The 23025-nt window shown below is 40.0% G+C and overlaps 1 protein-coding gene across 1 annotated transcript in view; it reads right to left on the bottom strand.

The window, feature by feature from the left end:
* Positions 1-147: 147 nt before the first annotated feature.
* TTC37 (tetratricopeptide repeat domain 37) overlaps positions 148-23025 on the bottom strand; it is a 92511-nt gene continuing 69633 nt past the window's right edge. The window contains exons 31-41 of the mRNA XM_019516877.1: positions 21279-21500; positions 20093-20165; positions 19397-19450; positions 19151-19262; positions 16303-16431; positions 12747-12868; positions 11084-11242; positions 7532-7684; positions 4996-5126; positions 4150-4273; positions 148-924 (exon numbers count right to left, since the gene is read on the bottom strand). Of these exons, the coding sequence (XP_019372422.1) occupies positions 847-924; positions 4150-4273; positions 4996-5126; positions 7532-7684; positions 11084-11242; positions 12747-12868; positions 16303-16431; positions 19151-19262; positions 19397-19450; positions 20093-20165; positions 21279-21500 (1357 nt within the window). The 3' untranslated portion in view covers positions 148-846. The remainder of the gene's footprint in view (positions 925-4149; positions 4274-4995; positions 5127-7531; positions 7685-11083; positions 11243-12746; positions 12869-16302; positions 16432-19150; positions 19263-19396; positions 19451-20092; positions 20166-21278; positions 21501-23025) is intronic.

The raw sequence follows: 23025 nt of genomic DNA, 5'->3' as shown, positions 1-23025 counted from the left end.
TATTGCTGGTCAGAAGAGCCCTTCCTTCCAATAAGGGAAACAGGTTGGGTAACCTTTTCAGACACAAAAGCTGAGAACATTTGAAGTGTACATATTGCACATTAAGTTACCTGTTTATTTTGGAAAGAAATGAAAAGGACATTCTAGAATAACTGCATTTTTTTTAATCACATGCAAGTAATGGGCAAAGTAACATCATGTATCAAGAATCACTGCCATGATTAATTCAAGTAAATGGTCAACAGCTGGGTTACCAAAAAGATAAATACAAAAACAAGTCAGACTCATTTGTGACTACAAACCTGATGATTGCACAAATTTTTCTTTGCCTGAACTATTTATTGTAGAAGTCTGAAGACAAGAAGGTCCAATGGAGTCAGTTGTAACGATAACTATTTTGGGGCTATCAGTAAATTAGCAGATACATTTAGGTCTCAAAACTGTAGTGAAAAGCATATTGCTAGATTCCTGCATGTTACAACAGTTAGGAAAAGCAGAAACAGTTCATTTGCACACTACCTAGACAACTATTAAGGCCTTGTTTTTGTTTTTTTCTTTTTAAAAAAAGGTACCTTATTATTTTGCACCACTGCAGCAGATGCAAAATAAAAATCACTTCTGTTGGCATTTATACATGAAGAACAGGGATAAATACATTCTTCATTACAGCATCACTAAATAAATTTAAGTGGGTAGAGGGACAGGGAAGAATGGATGAGTCATGTTCATTTAAAATCAAAGACAGACTGATAGAAGGGCCCATCTCAAAATTCTTTCATTTCCCTCAAATAAAAGAAATTAAAAAAAAAAGAAAGAGGCAGCTGTCCCACTTAAAGGAAGTCCAGGCTAGGAACATGCCGACAACTTCTTATCTAGTTCCAGAGCTCTAGTATCTCCGTTAGCTTTGGCATTTGCTATAAGCACCTGAGGGAATAAAAGAGAAGTGTCAGCATTAGCAAGCTACTGTGGTAATATATTTTAATCTCTTCTACCCAGCCAACCTAAACAGCCAAATGGCCAGAGTTCAAATGAAATGCTTCAGGATTATGCATCAGCTTGCTTACAGCATACAGCTCAACACTGCAGACCTTTGCAATACAAGACATCACCATTTGTCACCAGGAGAAGAGAATTAAGTTCCATACTAGCAATGAACCAAGCATTCAATGGAAGAGATCCTTCTCTCTGTCAATGCAAGACTGTTCCCTGCAGTCCATTTTACTGGTATTTGGCAGGCCTACACTTTATATGCCATGATGGAGCTGTTCTTATACAGCACTGTCAAAAGTTCTCTGACTTTTCATTTAGGATTTACCCTTTCTTGTTTTAATTTTAAGACCAACTCCCACTAGAAGCCTTTCTTGTATTCAAATAGTTCTATCAGCTTGGTGTTCAGCTATTCATAGGTTTGTCTGGCACTTCTAGGCTTCCTGTAATCACTTAGTCAAGTTATGTGTACGACTTAAATTTTCCGTTTTAAGGAAATCCCTCCAACTCCTAGCTATTTTTATTGCTTTTCTCAGCAATCTTAGTTGCAGTCTACTACCCAGAAGAAAGTACAACAAAACTACTAGTATTGCCAACTCTTTTGTCACAAGCTTCAAAATGCAAGTCTAACATGGGAAGTACTGACATCTCAGTACAAATGTTTCTTTCTATATTGAGACTACTTTTTCTCCAAAAGTCCAAGTCACTTAAAGCAAAATGTTATTGTTCTAATGCATGCTGCTATATTCATTAATAACCTGGTAGCTGGAAGAAATTTCATCTCATCAGTCCTTCTTTGACTGAAGAGTTAAATATGAACAAAATGTTTGTGCACCAGCCCTGGAGACCACAGCAAAAGTGTTAGGAATTCTTGGCTCTGCAGTGGTCCCAGTACTAGAAATTAGGGCTGTGCAAGTTTTGGTTGCCGATTTAGTTCGGCGGAGATTTGGTCCAATTCAGTAGCCGAATCTCCGAACTGAATCAGGAGAACCTTTAACCTCTCCAAATCAATTTGGAGAGATTCAAATATAGACACAGCTTTAAATGTTTTTTCTATATACCTCAAGGTACCAGGCAGCTCATGAATGCCGAGATGATGGGGCAGATGGAGTATGTCCCACAGGAGTGCAGGGGTGTCCCCAGTGCACTTGGCAGCAGACTCAGAAGTGGATCAGAAGCGCTTCCAGTCTGCTTCTGGGTCTGCTGGGGAGCACACTGGAGCCCCCACTGTGCCTCCTGGCTCAGTGACTGGTGCCTCCTGGGTCTGGAGGGGCACCCAGAGTCCCCCTGCAGCCAATCGAAGAGCTAGGGATGCATGGGGGGGTCCCCCAGAGCGCTCAGCACCAGACCCGGAAGTGGACTGGAAGTACTCCTGGTCTACTTCCAGGTTTCCTGTTGAGCATGTGGGGGGCACCCCCATGCTCCTGTGGGACACTCTATCCACCCCAGCATCACAGTTTTCACGAGCTGCGCCTGGTACCTCGAGGTATGCAGAAGAAAACATTTAAACCTGTGTCTATGGCCGAATCGCTGATTCTCTGTATCAGCATTGAATCTTCAGATTCAGTCTAATTGAATTGGGACAGTGATCTGAATCAACGAATCAAATCACAATCCCCAATTTGGGCCAAATCCCAATCCAATATGGCCTATTCGCACACGCCTACTAGAAATAGTGCTAAGAATTTCAAGCCGAAGGATGTGCATTAAGATAGATGCACCATGACATACAGCTAAAGGAAGGATATAGCAACCAAGAAACCAGCTAAACTAATTCATACATGCACCTCATTTACTGCTGTTAAAATAGAGCTTCAAAGTTTAATGCCTGGATTAAAAAGCATTCTCCCATGATAAGAGTCTTAACACTGTAGCAGTAAGTCCAACTGCTTCCAAATCAATGTTTAGCCTCACATGAAATACGGAAGTATTTATTAATCTGGGTCTGACAACAAAACAGTTTACCTAAGGTCAGAAAAGAAACCAGTGGCAGAGCTAGGAAGTGCACCTTGGTCTGCCAAGTCAAGTCCAATGGCTTAATGAAAAGGCTATGGAAGTCCAATATGGATTTAGAAGAAGAGTGGGGGTGAACTGGGGGAGAGGGTGGGGGCAGAAATTTCCTTAAAAAGGCCAAACAAAAACAAACAAACAAACAAAAAACAAAAACAAAAAACAAAAAAAACCCCCCAAAACAAAACAACAACAAACAAACAAAACAGGCCCACAAGCTGGTGGATGTTCAAAAAAAAAAAAGGCTTTCCTTAATCCAGCACCTGCTTCCTTTTAGCCCTATCTTAAAATTGTTACATTGAGAAAATAAGCTGGAACATTTAAGAGCATCATCTCAATCCAGTTTTCCAAAAAGTGCAATTTAAATGAACTCTGCTATTTCTTGGGCAATGCTTAGTACGACAGGGTTTCACTTTAAATTTAGAACAACAAGCAGTCTTGATTCTTCATGGGGGCTGCAAAGGAAATGTTGCCCTGAAAAACATGTTTTGTACGAAATTAAAGTGTGCATGTGTTAAAAACTGGAGATACAAGGAAATTTAGTGTGCTTTACATCTTTTGAGTTACTGCACAAACTTTTCATTTAAAAAAAAAGTTACTAGACTATTCCTATTCAAACTATTAGGAAGTTAAGGAAGAGAGACACACTAATGTAACTTCTTTCTAAGGCCCCTGGTAGACATTAAAATAATGGCATTATTGGGAACTGAATTCCACTTGAAACTAGAGCTACACATTAGACAAACCTACTGTAATCTGATTTACTGTATTCATTTTCTAACAGTTTTTTTGTTGGACATAAAAAAACCCAAAATCCTATTGCCAAAATAAGTTACATGCTCAAAGTCAAAGTTTAGAAAAGTGTTCAGGATACTGAGAGACTAGAAATTAATCTCTGACTAATATATACATGTTTACCAAGAAGGCCTACCAGCCTTTCACCCAGTTCCTCAAGTCAAGGTCTGCATTGATTTACACACCATGGTAGTCCACTCTCTACAGTACAGATGCATGGAAAGAAAAAGAAGTCTGATCCCTGAAATTAACGTGATCCTTGGATCTAGACAATTTTGCACAGGAGATAAATCAAAATTCACTGTTTACGAGTATATTGCATCTCACAGGCTTTATAGTAAAAAGAATGCATCTTACATCTATTAATTCATAATCATCTTTGGCGTATAGGTGTTTTAGGAGGTACCAGCGTGCAACTGACACTATAGTTTCTGGATACCCCGGCTGATACACAACTTTTTCCAACATCCGACGAGTCTCCCTAGGAATAAATATGGAATTTAATGATCAAATCAAGAGGTTTGGTCACAGTAACATGCATGACTTATCTCATATTAATCACACTAAATAAATGTCTTGCTGCATTAAAACACACACCAGCCATTCACTGGAAGCTCCATCAGCTTCTGCAAATTTAAGCTTCAACTTAAAACTCCTATGCCTTATATTACACAGCTTTTGACATTCTTCTGCAGCATGATCCAGTGGATCAACCGTGTAATAATCATCCAGTGGCTGCTTCCTGTCACATCTCAAAACTGAACATATGGCCAGTGTGCTCCTGTGCCTGGGACTGCCCGCCAGCGGATCGGCACCCCTAGCTTCCTCAGGACTGCACCAGAACAAAGGGTTCCAATGGGCTCCCGTGGCTGGGAGCACTGAGCACCTAGCTTGCTGCTTGCTAGTACAGGGGGAGCCCGAGATCATGATCCTGGGCTCCCTGTGCAGTGGCAATAGGATATGATTAGGATCTGATCCCTGACCCCATAATTGTGCCTCCAGCCATGCACATGTAGCATCGCAGGAGGCACAATTGTTGGGACAAGGGATCAATTTGAATTGCACCTTTAAAAAGAATGTTTGTCAGCAACCTGTAACACTACTGCAAAATTTCAATGGACTTTTCAGCTTTTAAAAAGTTGAACCAACATACCATTTTGCTTTCATTTGAGTGAGGTACACTGTACTGTAGAGAATACATACCTTGCTCCCATCTTGCGACTGTACTGTAGCAGTGCTCGCAGAAGAACTGCCAGAGGACAGAAGGAAAGTTTCAAGGCTTCGGTTGTTGCCTCCTGTACTAAAGATGGCCAGTGATCATTTGAAACATTAGCCTACAAGCCAAAAACGTAGCAAGAAAAGCATTAGTGGCCATTATGTGATCAAAATGCTTTGCTGTGGTGTATAAGTAATATTTGCTTGCAAACATTTTCTCATATTGACATTTGATTCTGGGAGTCAGGAAAGCTAAAATGTTAGTTTAATTGCACCAAAAATCTTCCTAAATCTTATACTGTAAGAAAGTTAGAAAACCCGAACTATCTTTCAACAACCTCTTGAGCAGCCCTGCAAAAGGTCCATTACCATTCATTTGGGGAGTCACTTTTTCCCTGTAAAAAATGATGTTCTTTTAAAAGGATAGCTAGGATGTATGACAATTTGGTATAGCTGACAGGTATTTGCCAGATTATTTTGGAGTGACTCATATATCAACCTTGCTGACAAACACCTATGTTCAGTAATAAGTTAAAATATCAAACTGGAATTGCATTTCATAGTGGAGGCACCATTCAGTAAAATCTTATTAAATTCAGTGAAATATGCAAACAAGCCAAACATGGTACAGTATCAATGTTTTTATATACTAAATGCTTAGGTTCTCACCAAGATGGTTAGTTGGGGGGGGGGTGAGGGGGAGGGAAAGCACCCCCACCCCAAACAAAGCACACCCCCAAACCAGGGGTTATTTTTCTAATCAAGAAACAGCCATTACATTGGAGAGGTCCAAGGAAAATGTGCAAGGGGTCTGTTCATAAACTGGATGCAATTTAAGTAGACTCAGGTTGACAGCAGACAGAGCAGATACCTTCCTGCACACAGCTCTTTAGGCAAAACAAGAAGTTTTTTTTTTTAAACATACAGTACATAGTTAAAACTTGTGGAACTCACTGCCACAAGAATTTGCAGAGGCAGATCATGAATTTGTCTAATTCATTTTTTGACCTAGTTAACGAAGACAAAATCCATTAGGAGCTATTAAGTAAAACAGTAAGGTATGTATCCTCTGTCAGCTCTAAATCCATAATGGCCAAGGGAGGGAATTACTCTAGAGGGGTAGTATATGGATGGGGCATACAAAAAGCATCTACTAGAGGAAACACTATTGTAGGTTAGAAGGAGCACTGGATGACCCAGTATAGCACTTCTTGTATTCTAAAACATGGACAGAAGGTTGTTTTAAGAGTTGTTATCTGCTTCAAGTAATTAAAGCCATTATGAAGATGGATTAGGAGGAAATATTCTATACCAGTTTCAAATACTGCAGTGATTTGAAAGCAACCCAAGAGCTTAGGTACCTTGTGCCATGAGATTTTTTTTTTAACACCGGGTTATTTTATGGCTGCAATTTTTGCTACAGGCAGTTTGAAATGGGGAACAAGTTATCAGAAATGAGAGCAGAATCATGTGGAGAGGTACTTTTATTGGATAGTTTTCCTCTTTGGAGGCAGATGACACTTTTTACTAAACAGTTTTCTCCCACTGATCAGGAAGAAAGAGAGCTTAGTTTTATATTTTGAGAAACCTTTCCCCTAGCCAAGATCAATCAGGTAGTCTACTTAGCATCAATTAAACATTAAATTGTCTTTCCCATTTAGCATTCAGGACATTAGACAAATCACCTTTTGCTTTTTCTTTAGGGCAAGTCTTTTAGCTAATGTTCTCTCACATACTGAAGAGATGAACGCTGTGACATTCTTCTTGATGCTAAACAGCAGTAACCAAGCAGGGCACGTTTTATCTTACTGCGTAGTTAATGCAATTATACTGTTCTCGGAAGAAGTCCCGTACTGCTTATAGGTGGCACTGTATTTCACCTCCAGAAAAAGCTTCAATAATAGCAGCCTATATCTTGTTTAAGATGCATTCTGCTGTAACTAATTATTACGGTCCTTAGGAAGGGCAAGGGATAGACTTATCTTCTTTAGGCTTTAAGTTCCACAGGAGAAAAAGAAAAAGGTCTTTTAAAGGCAACTGCCCCACACCTACACCAGGGTACTTCAAAATTCACTGGCAAAACACAAATATTAGCAAAGAAGTTAAACAATAATAAAACCAGTTACCTAGACAGGGCCATATGATCAGCAACTCCAAAGTCTTGAAAGGGTAAGTTTGAATAATGGACATTGATATTTTTAGGAAAAAAAGGCATAGAGGCCAAATTAATCCTCCTTTGGTTACTCAATCCATTTTTTTTTAAAGACAGAAAGCACTTGTGGAAAGAAGTCCAAGAAGCAGTGGGAAAGCTTTAAAAGTGAGTGTTGTTTTATTCCTCATCCTTATCACAAAATGAGAACTGAATTTTTGGCAAAAGTTTGAGAGGCGTAGTTCAAAGAGTGGGTAGGATCCACATGGTTTATGCATGGACTTCAGAAATTACCAAGGAAAATGACAGTACAGAAGCCTTACATTACATGGCTTTCATTTTAAAATAGTTTCATCATACTTGTGATGTACCTACCATGCAGATTTCCAGGGCAAGCATTGCTAGCCTGAGCAGACTTGATAGCTTCCCATGCCAGTTACCCTGCTGTGATGCCAACTGTAGACTCTTTCTGTAACACATCTCTGCTGCAACCATCATTCTCTGAGATTCATATACTTTTGCCAGCCACTGAAAACAAAAACCAGGACATTCTGTTTTAATGACCCACCAAACACTTAAATGTTTTTAAAATATTTGACTACAGAAAAAAAATAGTTTCCTTGTTTCATTTAACTTATTAACCCATAATCATTTTAAGTTTGGCTACTTTAGAACACACAAATATGAAGAGCTGAACATGGACTTTGAGGGAAACAGAGTAAGTTTCCCTGAACAACTCTGCCAATGCATTCTCTCTAGTATTGCAACTATTTATTTCACAAAGGTCTCTTGATATTGCCAGCCATTTACTAGTTTGTCTTGACCTCTCTCAAAAACACAAAACCAAAGAGAGAAACTCATTTTACTTTCAATATAACCCATCCTATGGCTCAGGGAACACAATACCTTGCAGCTCATTTGGCAACAACAGTTCAATTAGGATGTCTGAACTGTTCCAACAAGTTAGACTGCTTCATTCAAGGGGAACAATAATTTTCTATCACAGCCTTCCCCTTAAACAAAATCTCCATCACATGCTTTCACATGGATGGATGGGGCGGGGAACAGAACTTGCGCTGGAATTAGGATGGGGAGAAAAAAAAAGAAAAGAAAAAAAGATGCAGTTACGCTTTTATTGTTACACAGCTTCTGGAGTCAGAAGGTTCCTACTGGGGAAGCGATCAATGACAATCTAAGCAGAATCATCTTACATGTTCCCTTTCTTACCAGCATGGCTGAACCTACTTCTTTTACAAGGGGACGGACAAGGGGCTGGAAGATACTTATTTGTAGCAATGTTCAATTTTGTCAGAGCAAAAGAAAACTTAAGACTTTAAAAATCCTTCCATGAAGGCAGGCCATGTACCTACATTATAAAATTTGCATTTAAAAGAAAACTCCCATAAGGTCATGAGGCAGCTATTCCACATTAATCTCAGTCAAAAATTCAGTAAGTCAACAGCGGATTCTTCTCCTGTTTTAAAAAAAGGCTCTCCTTGAACTTCAGCTACCAGTAGAAATTTCTATTTCCTTTAACAGAGACTGCACAAACTTCTAAACCTTTTACTACATATGAAGATTACACTATTTTTCACAGAAAGTTCCCTCTGTTCACACTTGTAGATTTTTTTGTCCCTGGTACCAACCTACATGAGTTTCTCAAAAAGTGTATTCAGTCAAAAGAGCTTGAATCTTCCCACTCGGAGTGAGAGTGTAGGTGAGAAACACCACCTGAACAATGGTTATTGACAGCTTTTCCTCTGGAACAGCCTCTATATACTAGACTGTAGGAGATTAGTGTATCATGATTCCATTGGACCATTGTAAGGCATTCCTAGTTCACTGTGTTTAAGTAGAGAAAACACAAAGAGGAAGATACAGATATGGTAGCCTCAGATTCCCACCTTATGTCTGAAGTTTGAATGGGCTTTCATGGTAACTTTGTTCTTGCATACCAGAGTGGAGAAGTGGTTATCAAAATATTAGTTCTCTAACTCTCCTAACAGATGAGAATATTTTGCAGGAAGGCCATTTAGATGGATAAGTACTACTGAAAGACTTACAGAGGGACCATTAGCTTTATTAAGACAAGACTCAGATACCCATGGTGATAGAGGCTTCTTATATAGGGAAAAAAACAACTACCCTGGCTCCTGGGGAACCCTATAGGCTGTAAAGAAGTGGGAAGGACAAATTTATTATCAGCAGATATGGGCAGCCATGTAAAGCAAAACCACTTCCACACACACCATTTCAGAATGGAATCTGGACTATAGTAAGGTTAATGACCATCCCAGAATAAAAATGGTCCTCAGTCATCTATGTTGCAAAATGGTGTTCAAGCCTGCAAGAGGCTATAGCAGGAATCAAAGGAGTCCATATCAGAGCTGGTGATCTTTGCAGGCTGGTCTGAGTTGTCAGAGATTCTTGACATTTGAAACAATCTCTAGTACAAAGGTTCTGGCCCAGCAGAAGTGCAGGACTTCTATTAAGATAATCCTTTATACAGGATGCACTGAGGATTTCATCTTATTAAGTCCTAAAGGCTAAAAGAAGTTGCACGTGTTTCGTATTGCAAATTAGGGGCCAGATGTGACCAGGAAAAAAATTCCTTGAAGTGTGAAGGGGTTTCCTCAACTCACCCTTCCTATCTGCAAGCATGAGAATCTCTAGGGCCTACAGGATTTTTTAAAAAAAACCCATGGACACAACAAGCATTTCTCCAATACTGTTTTCATAAGATCTTGTCTTTATATTCAAAAGGGCAATGATGTCACCCTTGCATGAAGCTGTTCATATACCACTGTTTTATAGCTACAGGGCTGAGACAGCTCAGCCACCTGATACAGGGGGCATCAAGTCCCACAAGCACAAACCCTCAAAAAAAATCCAACAAGCCACAAACCTTTGCATAAATGATGTCTGCACATCCCAGAAAAGAAGGCAGCAATGGCCTAAAGATCTGACACCTCAGCATTATCCTCCTTGTCACTGATACAAGAGGTCTAATGGCCTTGCTTGTTTTCAAGCTGTAGTGCTTAACTTGACTTCATTAATTTGTAGCGATTGTAATAGTGCCACACTTTCTGGACAAGTTTCTAAATTACAACGTTGCTCATTTAAAAGATAAAAAGCCACAGAAATGCACCAGGCATCTTGTAGAGCAGCAGAGTAAGTGGAGAAAAATCTACCCAATCATCCTGTATTGCAGGAAGAGTGATTTTTAAAATTACAATGCAACTTTCTCCCTTGACAGTGACAGACTGTCAAAAGGCCTGCTCACTGCTTAGAACCTAATGTTAAAATATGAGCCAATCACCACTGTGTTATAGCATTTTCGCGGCAGCAGCGTTTGCTAGATGCAAAACTTCTCCTGATGCCAAAGAAAGGAGGGAACAAGCCTTTTGATATGAGCCCAACTTGAATGATGGAGGAAGCTTCAGGGGACAGGGAGCCTGGATCATTTTGAACAGAGGAGAGAAACTCTGTGCCAAAACAACAAGCAGAAAGAAAGCAGAGGAACAGTGCTGCTCTGTAAAAACACATCCATTACTGTCTGGACAAATTACTTATTTGTTCCTAGGAATGTACGTTAAGGTACCTTAAGTTGAAAATATTTAAATTGGAGACTTATGATTCAGAAGCTAGGGCTAATGACACCTGACAAATTCCATTCATTAAGTCAGCCTCTAAATGTATACTTTTCCTGCCTCTGTCATCTCGACAGAAAGCTGTTGCAAAGAGACCTTTACTTGTTGACAAGAGGAGGGAGCACAAGTGATCAGGTTCACCCAAGATGGTTAGCAATTACTCATCTCCCTCACTAGGTGTCAGCAAGCACAGAAGAAGCATGTTAAACTCCAAAACAACCATTCTGCTCAGATACTTCAATACGTACTCCTGTCAAAGTAAACTCCATGGACTTACATGCCAAGCTGCAACTGAAGAGCCGCTGGTCATGACCGTTTTACGGAGTTCCTCCAGGATGGCATCTGGAAGCTCTTTATGTGACTGCAACAACTGCCTACACTGAATTTGCCTCAAAAGTAAGAACAGTGCTGGCTGCTCGGGACAACTTTTTAAACCCTGAAACCAAAAACAAAAGTTTTTAATGAGTTTAAGTGAATGACATTTTCAAGAACTATATGAACATTCTTTATGTTTCTCTGTACAATGCAAAATGGGGAAAGAAAAACCCACCCTCACCTCATACTCAACCTGCAGCAAGGTCTTTGTCATGGTTTAACCTGCACCTTTCTATACACAAGGGATATTCCTAAAAGGAAGTCTAGGGAATCACACACTGAAGTTGGCAAGGGACATGCACTACTCTCAGGCCCACAGGGAATTCTTCCAAAGAACCTGCCTCTTACATTGGAAGAGGTTTGGAAAAATCAGCTTTCTTATGAAACTGGAGAATGTGAAGGTGGCGACTAAGGAATCTACAGTGCCTGGAAGCAAGTGGAACGATAAAGAGCTGCAGAGCTGGCCTGATGCTACAGAGCTGTCATGTGGATGGACCTGGCCTTGAGAATATCCTGAGCAATTTGTGAGTTTTCAAGCTAGCCTCTCCCAATTAGTCTGGTTATTTAAAACAGAAGCTTCAATAAGAGGTTTCCTAAAATTGGAGAAATTCCTTAAAAATTTATTTAGCAGTGTTAATACTTGCTAGGATTCAGGTGAATGCCTCTGATTTGGCCTAGTGATATCCAACTTGTTCAGCAAGAACTTGAAAGGTGAGGTTGGGCTACAGAGGGGAGGACCAACATAACAACACTAAGAAGGGCAGTCATGTTCCATAACCACCAGCTGCACTTCTATTTGGACACAAGCAAGATTATAACCTTATGATATGATGTGGGTGTGAGATCAGGTGCAAGTCCTTCTGCTTTAGTGTAGTGAACATGAGTAGTGAGCAATTACCATATGTTCTCACATATTACGTGTCCCAGAATAAGACATGCACGTAGTTTCTAAAAGATCAAATGAAGAAAAACATCTTTCTTTGAAAATACTGGCAAGTACAGTATTCACAGAGAGAACAGGCAGCTGCAGTAGGAGGAGAGCAAAAACCTGTGACTGCTCTGTTAACCCCTAGCTGCAGGACATGGCAAGCACTGCTGGCTGCCCATTTGGCTCAAGAAGAGAAGTGACAGTTTAACGTGGCCAGCAACACCTATTAAGTCAGCTGAAGGCCAATCCTGATGAAGCTGAACTGCCTGGCCCCTCTTCTCAAGTTGGGTGGGCCCCGAGCTGACTTGACAGGCACCACTCACAGCCCATCCAACTTGAAAGGTTCTCTGGCTCCCACAGAATCAGGCCCTCAGCTCTCTGCATTTCCAAACAACAGACATGCATCCCCACTTGCAGCAGCGGATTTAAAAAACAAACAAAAATGTGTGTGGCACGTGTGAGTAAATACAGTATTTAGTCAGTCAGTTTTAAAAAGTTTCTCTCTCAAAGAAGTCAGCAGTTGTTACATATTTAACTGTACTCTGCTGCTCCTATGCAGTTTATCATTACACACAGGACCCAGGAATTACTGCTGTTTCATGATTGTGCCAAGCACCAACAGCAGAAGTAACTTTACCTTTGTGCAGAGAGCCTCAGCTTCTGTGAGTCTACCCATCTCTTTTAAACCAGTAATAGCTTGACAAAGAGACCAGTCTTCAAGAGCTTGGATGTAATTAGCTGGAAAGTTATTTCCTGCAACTGTAAGCAAGTATAAACATGCATCAAAAAAGGATTGCTGCACCTGCTTTATAACCTTAATACATGGCCAACCCAAGTCTTAGTAACTAAAAGGCGACCTCATCATGAGGTTAGGTCACACAGGCTAAGCAAGCATTTCCTAGTTTTCACAAGCATAGTAAAATGGCAAAAGGTAAACTAAAAAACAGCACCATTTTAAGTATCATGCTTTAATTTTTAGGAGGCAATAAAAAAGTCCTTTTGAATAAGTTTTCCAAATTTCTAAGTCAGCTAAATGTCAGGCCTACAAATTAAGGTTGCCCTTTAAGTAAACATTACCAACAATGTAACAGGATATTGGACAGGTTTAACAATATATGAGTTCATTCAACAAACATTACAAGACAGTAGTTCATAGCAGCATTTTAAATGTATTATTTTGAAAGCTACATAATCCTTAGCTCAGGATTTCTTAAAACAGCCAAAACTCTGACTTTGTATCCTACCATCCAAAGTATTTCATAATTAGCATAGCTAGAATTTAATGAAATTAAAGTAATTCTCAGCCTCTCCTCAATATTCCTGACCCTTATTTGAACTGCACACAAAATTATGATCTCTCATTTGCACAATATATGTAATAGTTCATTTAATAAAATCATAGTTCTTGGTGAACTATTGGTAACAGCGTCAGTTCACTGAGTCCTGAATAGTTCTTGGGTAGTGTTTATAAAGTATTCTTTATGTTCTAAGCTTAGAATAGTAACTATAAGCTATTTGTTGAAAGTGTATTTTAAACTTTTAAAATAGGTCTCAAATTTTAAACAAATACAAGAATATAACTTGGTAAATCTGTTAGAGTATTTATAGAAAAGCAGAAAGGAAGAAACAGTATTCTCCACCTCCCCCAAAAAGAAAAAAAATCCAAACAGTTCTATTTTTATTTGGAGAGGAAATTCATATGAAATTTCACACATACAGAAATTACAACTGTTCCCATCCCTGGCTAAAAATGAGAGAGACTGTAGAAAACATTACATATGCATCATGGTTGTGGCACTCTTCGTAAAATGGACACAGATGCCAGAAAGATTTATTGGGTTCACTTCTAGAGAACAGAATGAAAAGATCCATATTGGGAGGCAGGAGGAGGAGGGGAGAGAGGTAGATAAATATTAGAAACCTCGCTATGTAGAGACACAAGGAATAAGTTCTCTGGCTCCTAGCTGAATGGTAGTAGTTAGAAAGGTTAATGTCCATGTGGCAGGTTTACCTGGTCTCATTTCATACCCTGCTACTGGCTCAGGTTCCTATTTCTTTCTCTTTCTCAAGTGGGGGAACTGTATCCTGCGAACTATGATTAGCTTCTCTTTTTTGGGGAGTCCTGTGTGTAGAAGTCTGCAAACAGACAACTGTTTCACCTGGCCTTCCTAGCTGGCTCACCACCACTAGCACAGGTTTCTCACGGCCCCTCTAGATATTCAGGTAAAAGGGCAATGTGGGTGGCAAGACATGTGATGGTGAGATCTAGCATCAGATCCTATCACACCTTACTGCTGGTGTAGTGGGAACCTGGAATGACCATCTCAGGCTCCTCCTGCATGGGCAAGTAGCAAACTCCAGCAGCTGCCAGACTGTCCACCTCTGTAATGCCACACAGCCGAGTCCTGCAGCTGATCACGGCCCTACCCTCAGCCCTGGCAGCACACAGTGCACCCCTGTGGCTGGTGTCAGCTGGTGGGGCTCCCAACTGCAGGGGCATAAACCCTGCTACACATTCAAATTAAAACTGGATAGAAACCAGATATAAAGTTATTACATATTTTCCAGCTAACTTTATAGCTGGATGGACCTTATGGTAGTTAATTTGCATGTGTAGCTGGTCTAAATTAACTGAACAGTTACCCCAGTTAAGTGCAAAATGCATGTAACATGTAGAAGAGGCCTTAGTCCTTGCCACAGAAAAGAAAAGAACTTTCCTTCCAAAGGAAAGGAGGGTGCAAAACCAAAAAACACCCCCCCCCCCCCAAAAATGTTCATACATTTATACTGACTCCCTTTAGAACTCTTTAGACAGTAAACTTTCCCAAGCTCTCTTGGGATTTCTTGCTTGAGGCTGGATGTTCTTCCCACTTGCTGCATATGGTGCAATGACTTTGCTTGATCCCAAGTCTACTCTTCAGGGGATCACAGCCAGTGATGGCATATCACCTAACTATCTTAGTTCTTGAACACAAGCAACACCCCATCCCCACATATACACCTGACGCTTGTATCCTTTGTTTTACCTGGTAAAGTGGGCAAAACCTAGTTCAGCTGCCTTGGTTGCTGAGCCCAAAACCTTTAAAAAGGGCCAGCCCACCCTGCAGTAACCAACCAATGCATGCTATAGACGTACAGAGGTGAGTGCTTACTAGCTATCACTGAGGGAGGGAAACACCTGCTTTGACCCACACTGAGGTTGGGAACATCTATTTACTATTTAATACAAGTCAAAACGAATGCATTTGGCCATATGCATTCATTTTCACATCTCTGGAACAAAATGAGGAAAAACTATATAGAAAACTGGAAGTAGGTGAGATGCTCACTTAAAAGCACTAGTTACTAGGCATGTGCGAAGCGGGCCCTATTTGATTTGGATTCTGACTGAACCAGAGACAGTAATTCGGTTCAGCCAAATCCGAATCTGAAGATTCGATGCAGATTCGGAGAATCAACGAATCAGACACAGACAGTTTTAAAAGCTTTAAAAGTTTTTTCTACGTACTCTGGGGTACCAGCACGGCTTGTGATGGCCGCGATGCTTGGGCATCCCACAGGAACGTGGGGGGACCCTCCACATGCTCGGCAGCAAAGCTGGAAGTACTTCCGGTCCACTTCCAGGTCTGTCGGGGAGTGCGCTGGGCCCCTCGCCCCGTGCCTCCCCAGCTCAGTAACTGGCCACAGGGGGACCCTGGATGCCCCCCCACCCCAGACCCAGGAAGCACCAGTCACCAAGCCAGGGGGGATGAGAGAGGGGGAGCCTGTGTGCTCGCTGGCAGACCCAGAAGTGAACCGGAAGTGCTTCTGGTCCACTTCTGGGTCTGCTGCTGAGCACACTGCGAAGCCCCCCGCGCTCCTGTGGGACACTCCATGCACCCATTTAAAGCTGTCTTTATGATCAAATCTCCAAATCAAATGGGAGGGTTCCAATTTGATTCGGAGACATTAAAGGGTCCTCCAATTCAATTTGGATTCAGAGATTCGGCCACTGAATTGGGCCGAATTGAATCAGGGACCAAAGCTTTGCACTACTAGTTACTTTATCAGCCTGTATTTGAGTAATGAGAGAAAGTTTTAAGTGATTCCCTTTAAACTGTCAACTAAAAAACAGATTTGCCAACTCAAAAAACATTAGAGAAGTTTGCTTTGTCAAATTATGAGAGAGTTCAGAAATGCCTACTGTAACTTACTTTTGGCTGAAACTGTGGCTACAAGTGTCATTTCCAGATCTGTTCTCTTAAGCTGTGTGTTGTTCAAGCAGACAACAGTGTTTTCAGCATGGCAGGCAGCCATTAGCACTGCCCAGGCTGCAGGGTCATCTGAAAAATAGAGTGACACATTTTGTAAAAACACTGGCATGCCATTTGGAGTTGTCCTTACCATATGAAGTGAAGAGAAAAAGCAGTCTAGTATAAATGTTATACTAAAATAAGCCAATGGATCCTTGAGGATATTCAACAACTAATGAGAGGGGTGGAAAAGAAAGTCTTTGTAAATCAAGGCCCAGACCAATTCTGAACATGGATAAGTATATTCTATCGAAGGAAGGTTTGCAGAACGATATAAATGCTTTGAAGTAGTAGCACCTTCTATTTGAAACAGTTTTGCAAGCTTTTAGGCTCAATATCCTTGCATGTAAGTATTACAGCCATAATACAAAGGGAAAAAGCTGGCAGAGAAATTAAGCAGTTTGTAGATTTGCAAAAGTCTATAATAGTCTCAGAAACTGAGAAATAAATAGCAAAAGCCAATCTGGTGTCTGCTTTGGGATGCTGCTTTTTAGCATCTTCTGCCTGCAACAGCATTCCCACTTCTATTTCCAACACTTTTTGCCAAATGCCATTTGTTATGACAAATGCATTTACCTTGAAGAGCAACAAAATGTTTGTGACTCTTACTGGTTCAGGTATTTAAATTCATTTGGACACTAACTATAAAAGAAACAGCCCTGTACTAGCAGTGCCCTTGATAACAGGTGAACTGGAACAGCCCATGCTTTCCTCAGACAGGATCACACTAGTCTTTGGAAAGCACAAGGAGCAGGGGAAGAGAGGACAGTTGCAGACTAAACAGATGTATTGCTCTCTTTCTTGGAATAAATTTCCAGTGGTGGAAGTTTTCCATTGCTAGACTGATAATTTGTACATGGCCATATACCAGGGGCACTCAATCCCTCACCTGTAGGTCAGATCTGGCCAACAGGTCTCCACATGGACCTGACGGGAGCCCTGCCACACAGGTTCAGGTGCCCAATCCCAGTGCACAGGGCTGAATGGGGACAGGAGCAGTGCCAGAAGCTTGGGGCCCCAATCCCAGCATGCAGGGCTTGATCTGGCCTATGGACCAGGACCAGCCCTGTGCCCCTCTGGCTCAGAGCCAAAAGCTTGAGGACCACTGCCATAGACAACTGGACAACATTCATCTAGAAAAATGAAATGCAGTCCTTGACAAGGTCTGCTGGTTTTGAACCAATTACATTAGGCTAAGTCTGTATTCTATTATAGACCCATCCAGTTATGGAAAAGTACTAAATATGCATTATTTCTAACCCTGTACCCTTCAAGTACACAGTTCTGCACAGGTTACACATTAAGATACAGAGACTACAATACTTAAGTCATGATATAAAAAAATCTTGGAGAAGGGAGAAAAAGCCACACACAAAGTGATTTTTCTCACTTCCTGCATGTTTTGAATAAAATTTCATAAGTATCTGAACAACACTCATTGTAAATAGTTACAGGGAAGCTGTAAAGGTTTCAAGTGCAATTCTACCCTGAAAGAAAGGTTTAAAAGGAGAGATTATACAGTTTTTTTTCTGTCAGACCAATGGCTAAAAAAATTTTCAATTTATGTGTAGAGTAAAAGCCCAAGCAACTGAACCCACGGCTTTTTTTTTTTTTTACCAGCTAGCTTTGTAAGCTCCAGATGAAGTTAGAAATTTGAGCTATTTTTGGGTCAAGCACCACCATTAGCAATGAGTATTTTACAATAAGAATTTTGTGTTTGTCATGGTGAGGGTGCAAAAACAAAAACAAAACCACCCACCCTAAACTTTCATACATTTATATTGACTCCCTTATATTTTTAGAACAGGTTTTTCCTTCTACCAAGCCTTAGGTGGAGAAAAAAATCCATCTCAGTATGCTATTACAGAAGTTTGACATTGTACATGCTGGCAGAGACCTGTTTTAGATTAAGCCATACATTGAGCATCACCATAAAATAAGGCAAAGTTTAAAAAAAAAACCCAAAACAAAACAAAACTCCAAGGAATATGATTTTATTTGCTTCCTCATCAGGGAGTTTGTACACCTCCAATACAGGGCAACAAGCAGGGATCCTACAGAGTGCAGTCTTTTACTACACAGCTTGACTCATCCCCGCCATGAGCCCATCCTCTGTATGGAATGAAACGAGAAAGAGTGCTGGTACACGATTAGGTAGATGCACAAAGGACCACACTGAGGCTGTAAAAGGAGGCCTTTTTTCAGGTATTTTCCAGCTTTAGTGTGTTTATTTCACAATTCATGAGCAGGACTTGTGTAGTGGAACAGTCAGATCTGCTGTACTGCTCAGCAACTGACAAAAAGTTAAAGGGAATGAGCTACACTTTCCCAAAGGGCTTCAGGGATGTTTGTTAGCAGCAGGGAGAATCCGATGAGAAGCAGGAATCTTGGATTCCATTCCAGACTGACCAGAAGTGCACTCTTGCAGACAGACACTGTTGCCCTGCCCCATGACTTTCACTGTGCCAGAACCGTCTTCTCCACCACAAGGTTGTCCCAATCCTATTCTTTTTACCTACCCAATTCCAGTTCACACTTGGCATATTTCTTATTCCATTTCCAGCCCTGTGGGATGCTATTAGCTGCCCCCCTCTAAATCAGTACCTGGTGCCCCACTCATCCCACCTTAATTACTCTACTGCAAAATACCTGATCAAAAGAATTCTCCTAAAAAGACTGGAGGAAACATAAGTAGAAGTTTTTCCACAAAAGCATTAATACTGAGAATTTTAGTGAAGAGTTAAGTCACCTGGAAAGAGATGAATTGCCTTTTGGATATTCTTTAGTGGGTTGTTCTTCTCATCTTCAATTAAATGACAGCCTGCTGCCAGCTGATTAACTGCAGTATTCAGTAAGGCTTTCTACAAATGAGAACACAAGATACTCAAAAAAAAAAAAAAAAAAAAAAGTATGTGGCAATTGAAGATGATTCACCTTATGGTTATTTATGGAATTAGAAAGTCTATTTAAAGAGATGAAAAAACATGCCACACACCTTTCCCTGGTTTAAATCAAGTATCTGAGCAATACTTCCTGTCACAGCTCCTCCCTGTAAGGTAAGATATTGAACTGATTACATAACGAATGCAGCACTTTTACAGGAGATATTAAAATTAGATCACGTTACTAAACTTTGAACAAACATAAACTAAAAAGTATGCATTCAGGTATTTTTCCTTCCACAGCAGCGAAATCTGTTCTCTCGTTCATATTCCCATAACTGATCTAAAACAATTATTATATTATGAAGATAACAAGACTATTGATGAGCTCTAACTGTTGCCCCATGAAGAAAGGTCTTAGTATACTGATGCTTTTCCTTGCATTTTGTTTTACAGCTAATTGTTACAAATGAAAGCAAAGTGAATGTTATCTTAGAAGCTGAGGTAGCAAACAAATAAGTTAAGAAACACTTCTGCTTATTAGAAAAACAATACATGTGCACAACAAATCTGTCTGTAAACAAATCAGATTCCTTGGGTGTGTGTGGGGGAATAAAACAACTAAAAAGAGTTAGCAAAAACAACTGTGCATAAAAGTTGATAAAGTATTATTGTGACTTCGCAGTGTCTACAAAATATGTATACAGCAGGCATTTATAAAAACAGCCTAGGCAAATTTTGGTTTTGAACTTTTTTCAAAAAGTTAATTCACGCTGAACAACTTGTACTGTCCACTCTAACATGCTCACCTTTGCATTTTGTGGTGTATGCTGAGGAACTAGTCGAGACAAGAGAGACCAGAGGGCAGAATTATCTGGATTGCTACAGGAGACAACAAGGGTATTTAGAATGATTCTGCCTCAAACAGTACAAGATGTGAACCCTGCTTGTTACCATTGTGTAAGCAATTATTTTCAAACTGTGTAATCTGCATTTCCCTCCCACACCCAGCAGTCATTAAGTTTCCTTTGCTAGTGAATTAAAACGAAGAGCTATCTGCACAAATTCAAACACTTTTCAATGAAGTTTATACTACAAGTTTAGGTTTCTTCTGATGAGCATTAAGGGAAAAAGAACTTTAGTATAATTTGAAGAGGGGGAGGGAAGAAAGAGAGGAAATAGGATAAATGTCTGAAAATCTTTCAGAGACAATAGTTGTAAAGGGCATTTTGTGCTGATGCTCTAGCCTATGTAAAAGTTACCACTATTACCACATTTGAGTTAATCAAAAAACCTCCCAGAGTGCTTAGCTGTAAGAACATTAAGCTAATAGAATGAACTGCCCACTAGGTCATTAAAGATTAGGTTAGAAAAAGACTAAGGGAACTCTGGAAGGAAGGAGGGGAAACCCTGCTGCAATGCAGAGGGCTTTTCCTACAGCATCAGCAGGGATCCCATTCTTTTCTCTTTAAATGTAAAACATGGATTGGGGTTTTTTTTTTAAATCAGAGTATCTTGGATTTTTTTTTTATACATATAGCATATCAGTTGAACACAATGTTTTATTGATATATTTACAATTTTAAAGCAATCTGGAAACCTATCAGTTTCTGCCTCAATCATTATAATAAAGTAAAAAGCAACTATATATTTTGGCATTTAATTTGGGGAGTTTTTTAACCATGGAAAATCAGAGCTGCCCCTTTTACTCACCAAGATGCAAGTCCAGCTGTGGTCTCCCCCACTACTCTGGTGCCAAGTAGCCCTGACATACCAGTGCCCTCCCTCTGCCCATGCTGTTGCCTCTCACTCCAAAGCCACAGATGCCCCAGTCCTGCCAGAGCCCCTCACTCCCGACCCACAGCCCCTTTCTCCCCTCTCCCCCCCCACTCCCTTCCAGCAGCAGCTTCCTGCTGGGTAATTTTGGATTCTACTAATTTTTGGTAGAGGGTAATTTTTGGATTCTACTAATAAAGAAAATTTCAGAACACGTACGTATGGATAGCTTTGGAAGCTTGCCTCTGTACTCCCACATTTCTGCCTTGCAGTGCATATACAGCAGATATAATAAGGCATCTCTCATATAAGTGATCTTTCCCTTTTACATGCTTTAGTAGTTCTTTAAGAGCTGCTGTTGCTAGTGTAGCATCTTGTTTTGCCAGCCCAAGAGCACAGAGTGCTTGCAGACTTTCGGTACTGGGTTCCTTTAATATAGAGCTGTAAATGCAATGGAAGATGGGTTATTGTGGAATAAAAGCTGTACTTATCAATAGTACTGTAGGACTGTTTGTCAATTTTTACTTATCAAAGTGTCCCAAGAGCAATTTGTGTACATGGATTCACTGAAAGTTGTGACTGGCTCTTGAAAGTACTATTAAAAAAATGCACTTTGGCTCCTACAACTAATATAACAATAACAACCCCACTACAAAAGATTGGATTAAACTAGATCGGTGTTCTTCAGCTGCCTACACACTTGAGTTTCAGCGGAGTGCACCACACAGAAGGATGGCGTGTGTACGCATATGCAGAACACAGCTGAAGAGGATATGAGAAACTGTCCTAACACCCGTCCCAGACATCTCTCTGAAATGAACACTTTTGTCCCATTTTGTTCAAGACACTGGGATGCCCTGGACAGGTCTTCAAATGTATGGTCACTCTAAAATGGGGACATGTTCTCAACCCTCTACATCTACCCACTGCCTGCCATACCCTCTTACCCCAGAGAAACCTTTGTTCCACTACAGTCACAAGATTATGTATATCAAAGTCAAGGGCATCTATTAATATGGAATTGTGCACAATGGACTATATACTTCACTTTTCCCAAAAGCAGTTCTGAGGAAGGAAGACTTTACACCAACTTTCTATCTAGATGGAATGTACTAAGTGTGCATTGGTACCAACTCAGACATACTTTCTCTCTCCAAAATCCAAAGACTGAGTCCCTTTTTAACTCAAAAAATATTTTCTTTTAGTACATAAAAGCTTATACAAAAAAAAATTATAATAAAAATAAAACTACCCTGGTTATTCAGGGCTACATTTTATAAAACCTAATGGCATTTATGTAAGGTCTGAGACAGAGTACATACCCTATTTGATGATCACTTTCTAATCTGGCATTACCTATAGATATTTATCAGTGGAAAAGAACTAGGTCCCTACACAAATTGGCCCTACTTATTGTTTGGGTCTCTATTAAAAAAAAAGACAAAACAAACCAAAAAACCCTAAATCAAAGATTTCAATTTCCTACATATTATTTTTGCTTTAAATGCACTAGATTAAGAAAAAAAAGATTCAACGTTCTGGTCTACCAAGCTTTGCAAGGAGGAAAACAAACAAATAAAAGGTTGGTTATTTTTAATTTTTTACCTGTGGTCCCTTTTCTTAGAATCATGGAAAAGTAGCTCTCTTCTAAAAAACACAGTTACTCCCTTTAATACTAGCTCTAGTAAAAAACTATTTTGAATTACTTTGCATCACTGCCAATCCACTGTTTTAAAATTTAGAGACTGTTTTATATTCAGTGTTGAATTTATGGCAATATTACAGTTGAAGTGTACCAGTTTTCTTTAATACAAGTGACAAATATTATGTAGGAAGTTCTTTTTGTTAAGGTTCATGATAAAAATAGAAAGAACACTGCCATGACTAACCAGCAACATTTTCCCACATCCTGTTAATCATTCTTCAGGATTACTCAAGATTAAAAGTGTATTAATCTGTGACCTCA

This window comes from Gavialis gangeticus, unplaced genomic scaffold (genome assembly GCF_001723915.1).
Source record: "Gavialis gangeticus isolate Ggan-Ray unplaced genomic scaffold, GavGan_comp1, whole genome shotgun sequence".
Classification (NCBI taxonomy): Eukaryota; Metazoa; Chordata; order Crocodylia; family Gavialidae; genus Gavialis; species Gavialis gangeticus.
Note: the sequence above shows the minus strand (reverse complement) of the source record. Positions and strands in the feature narration are given on the sequence as shown.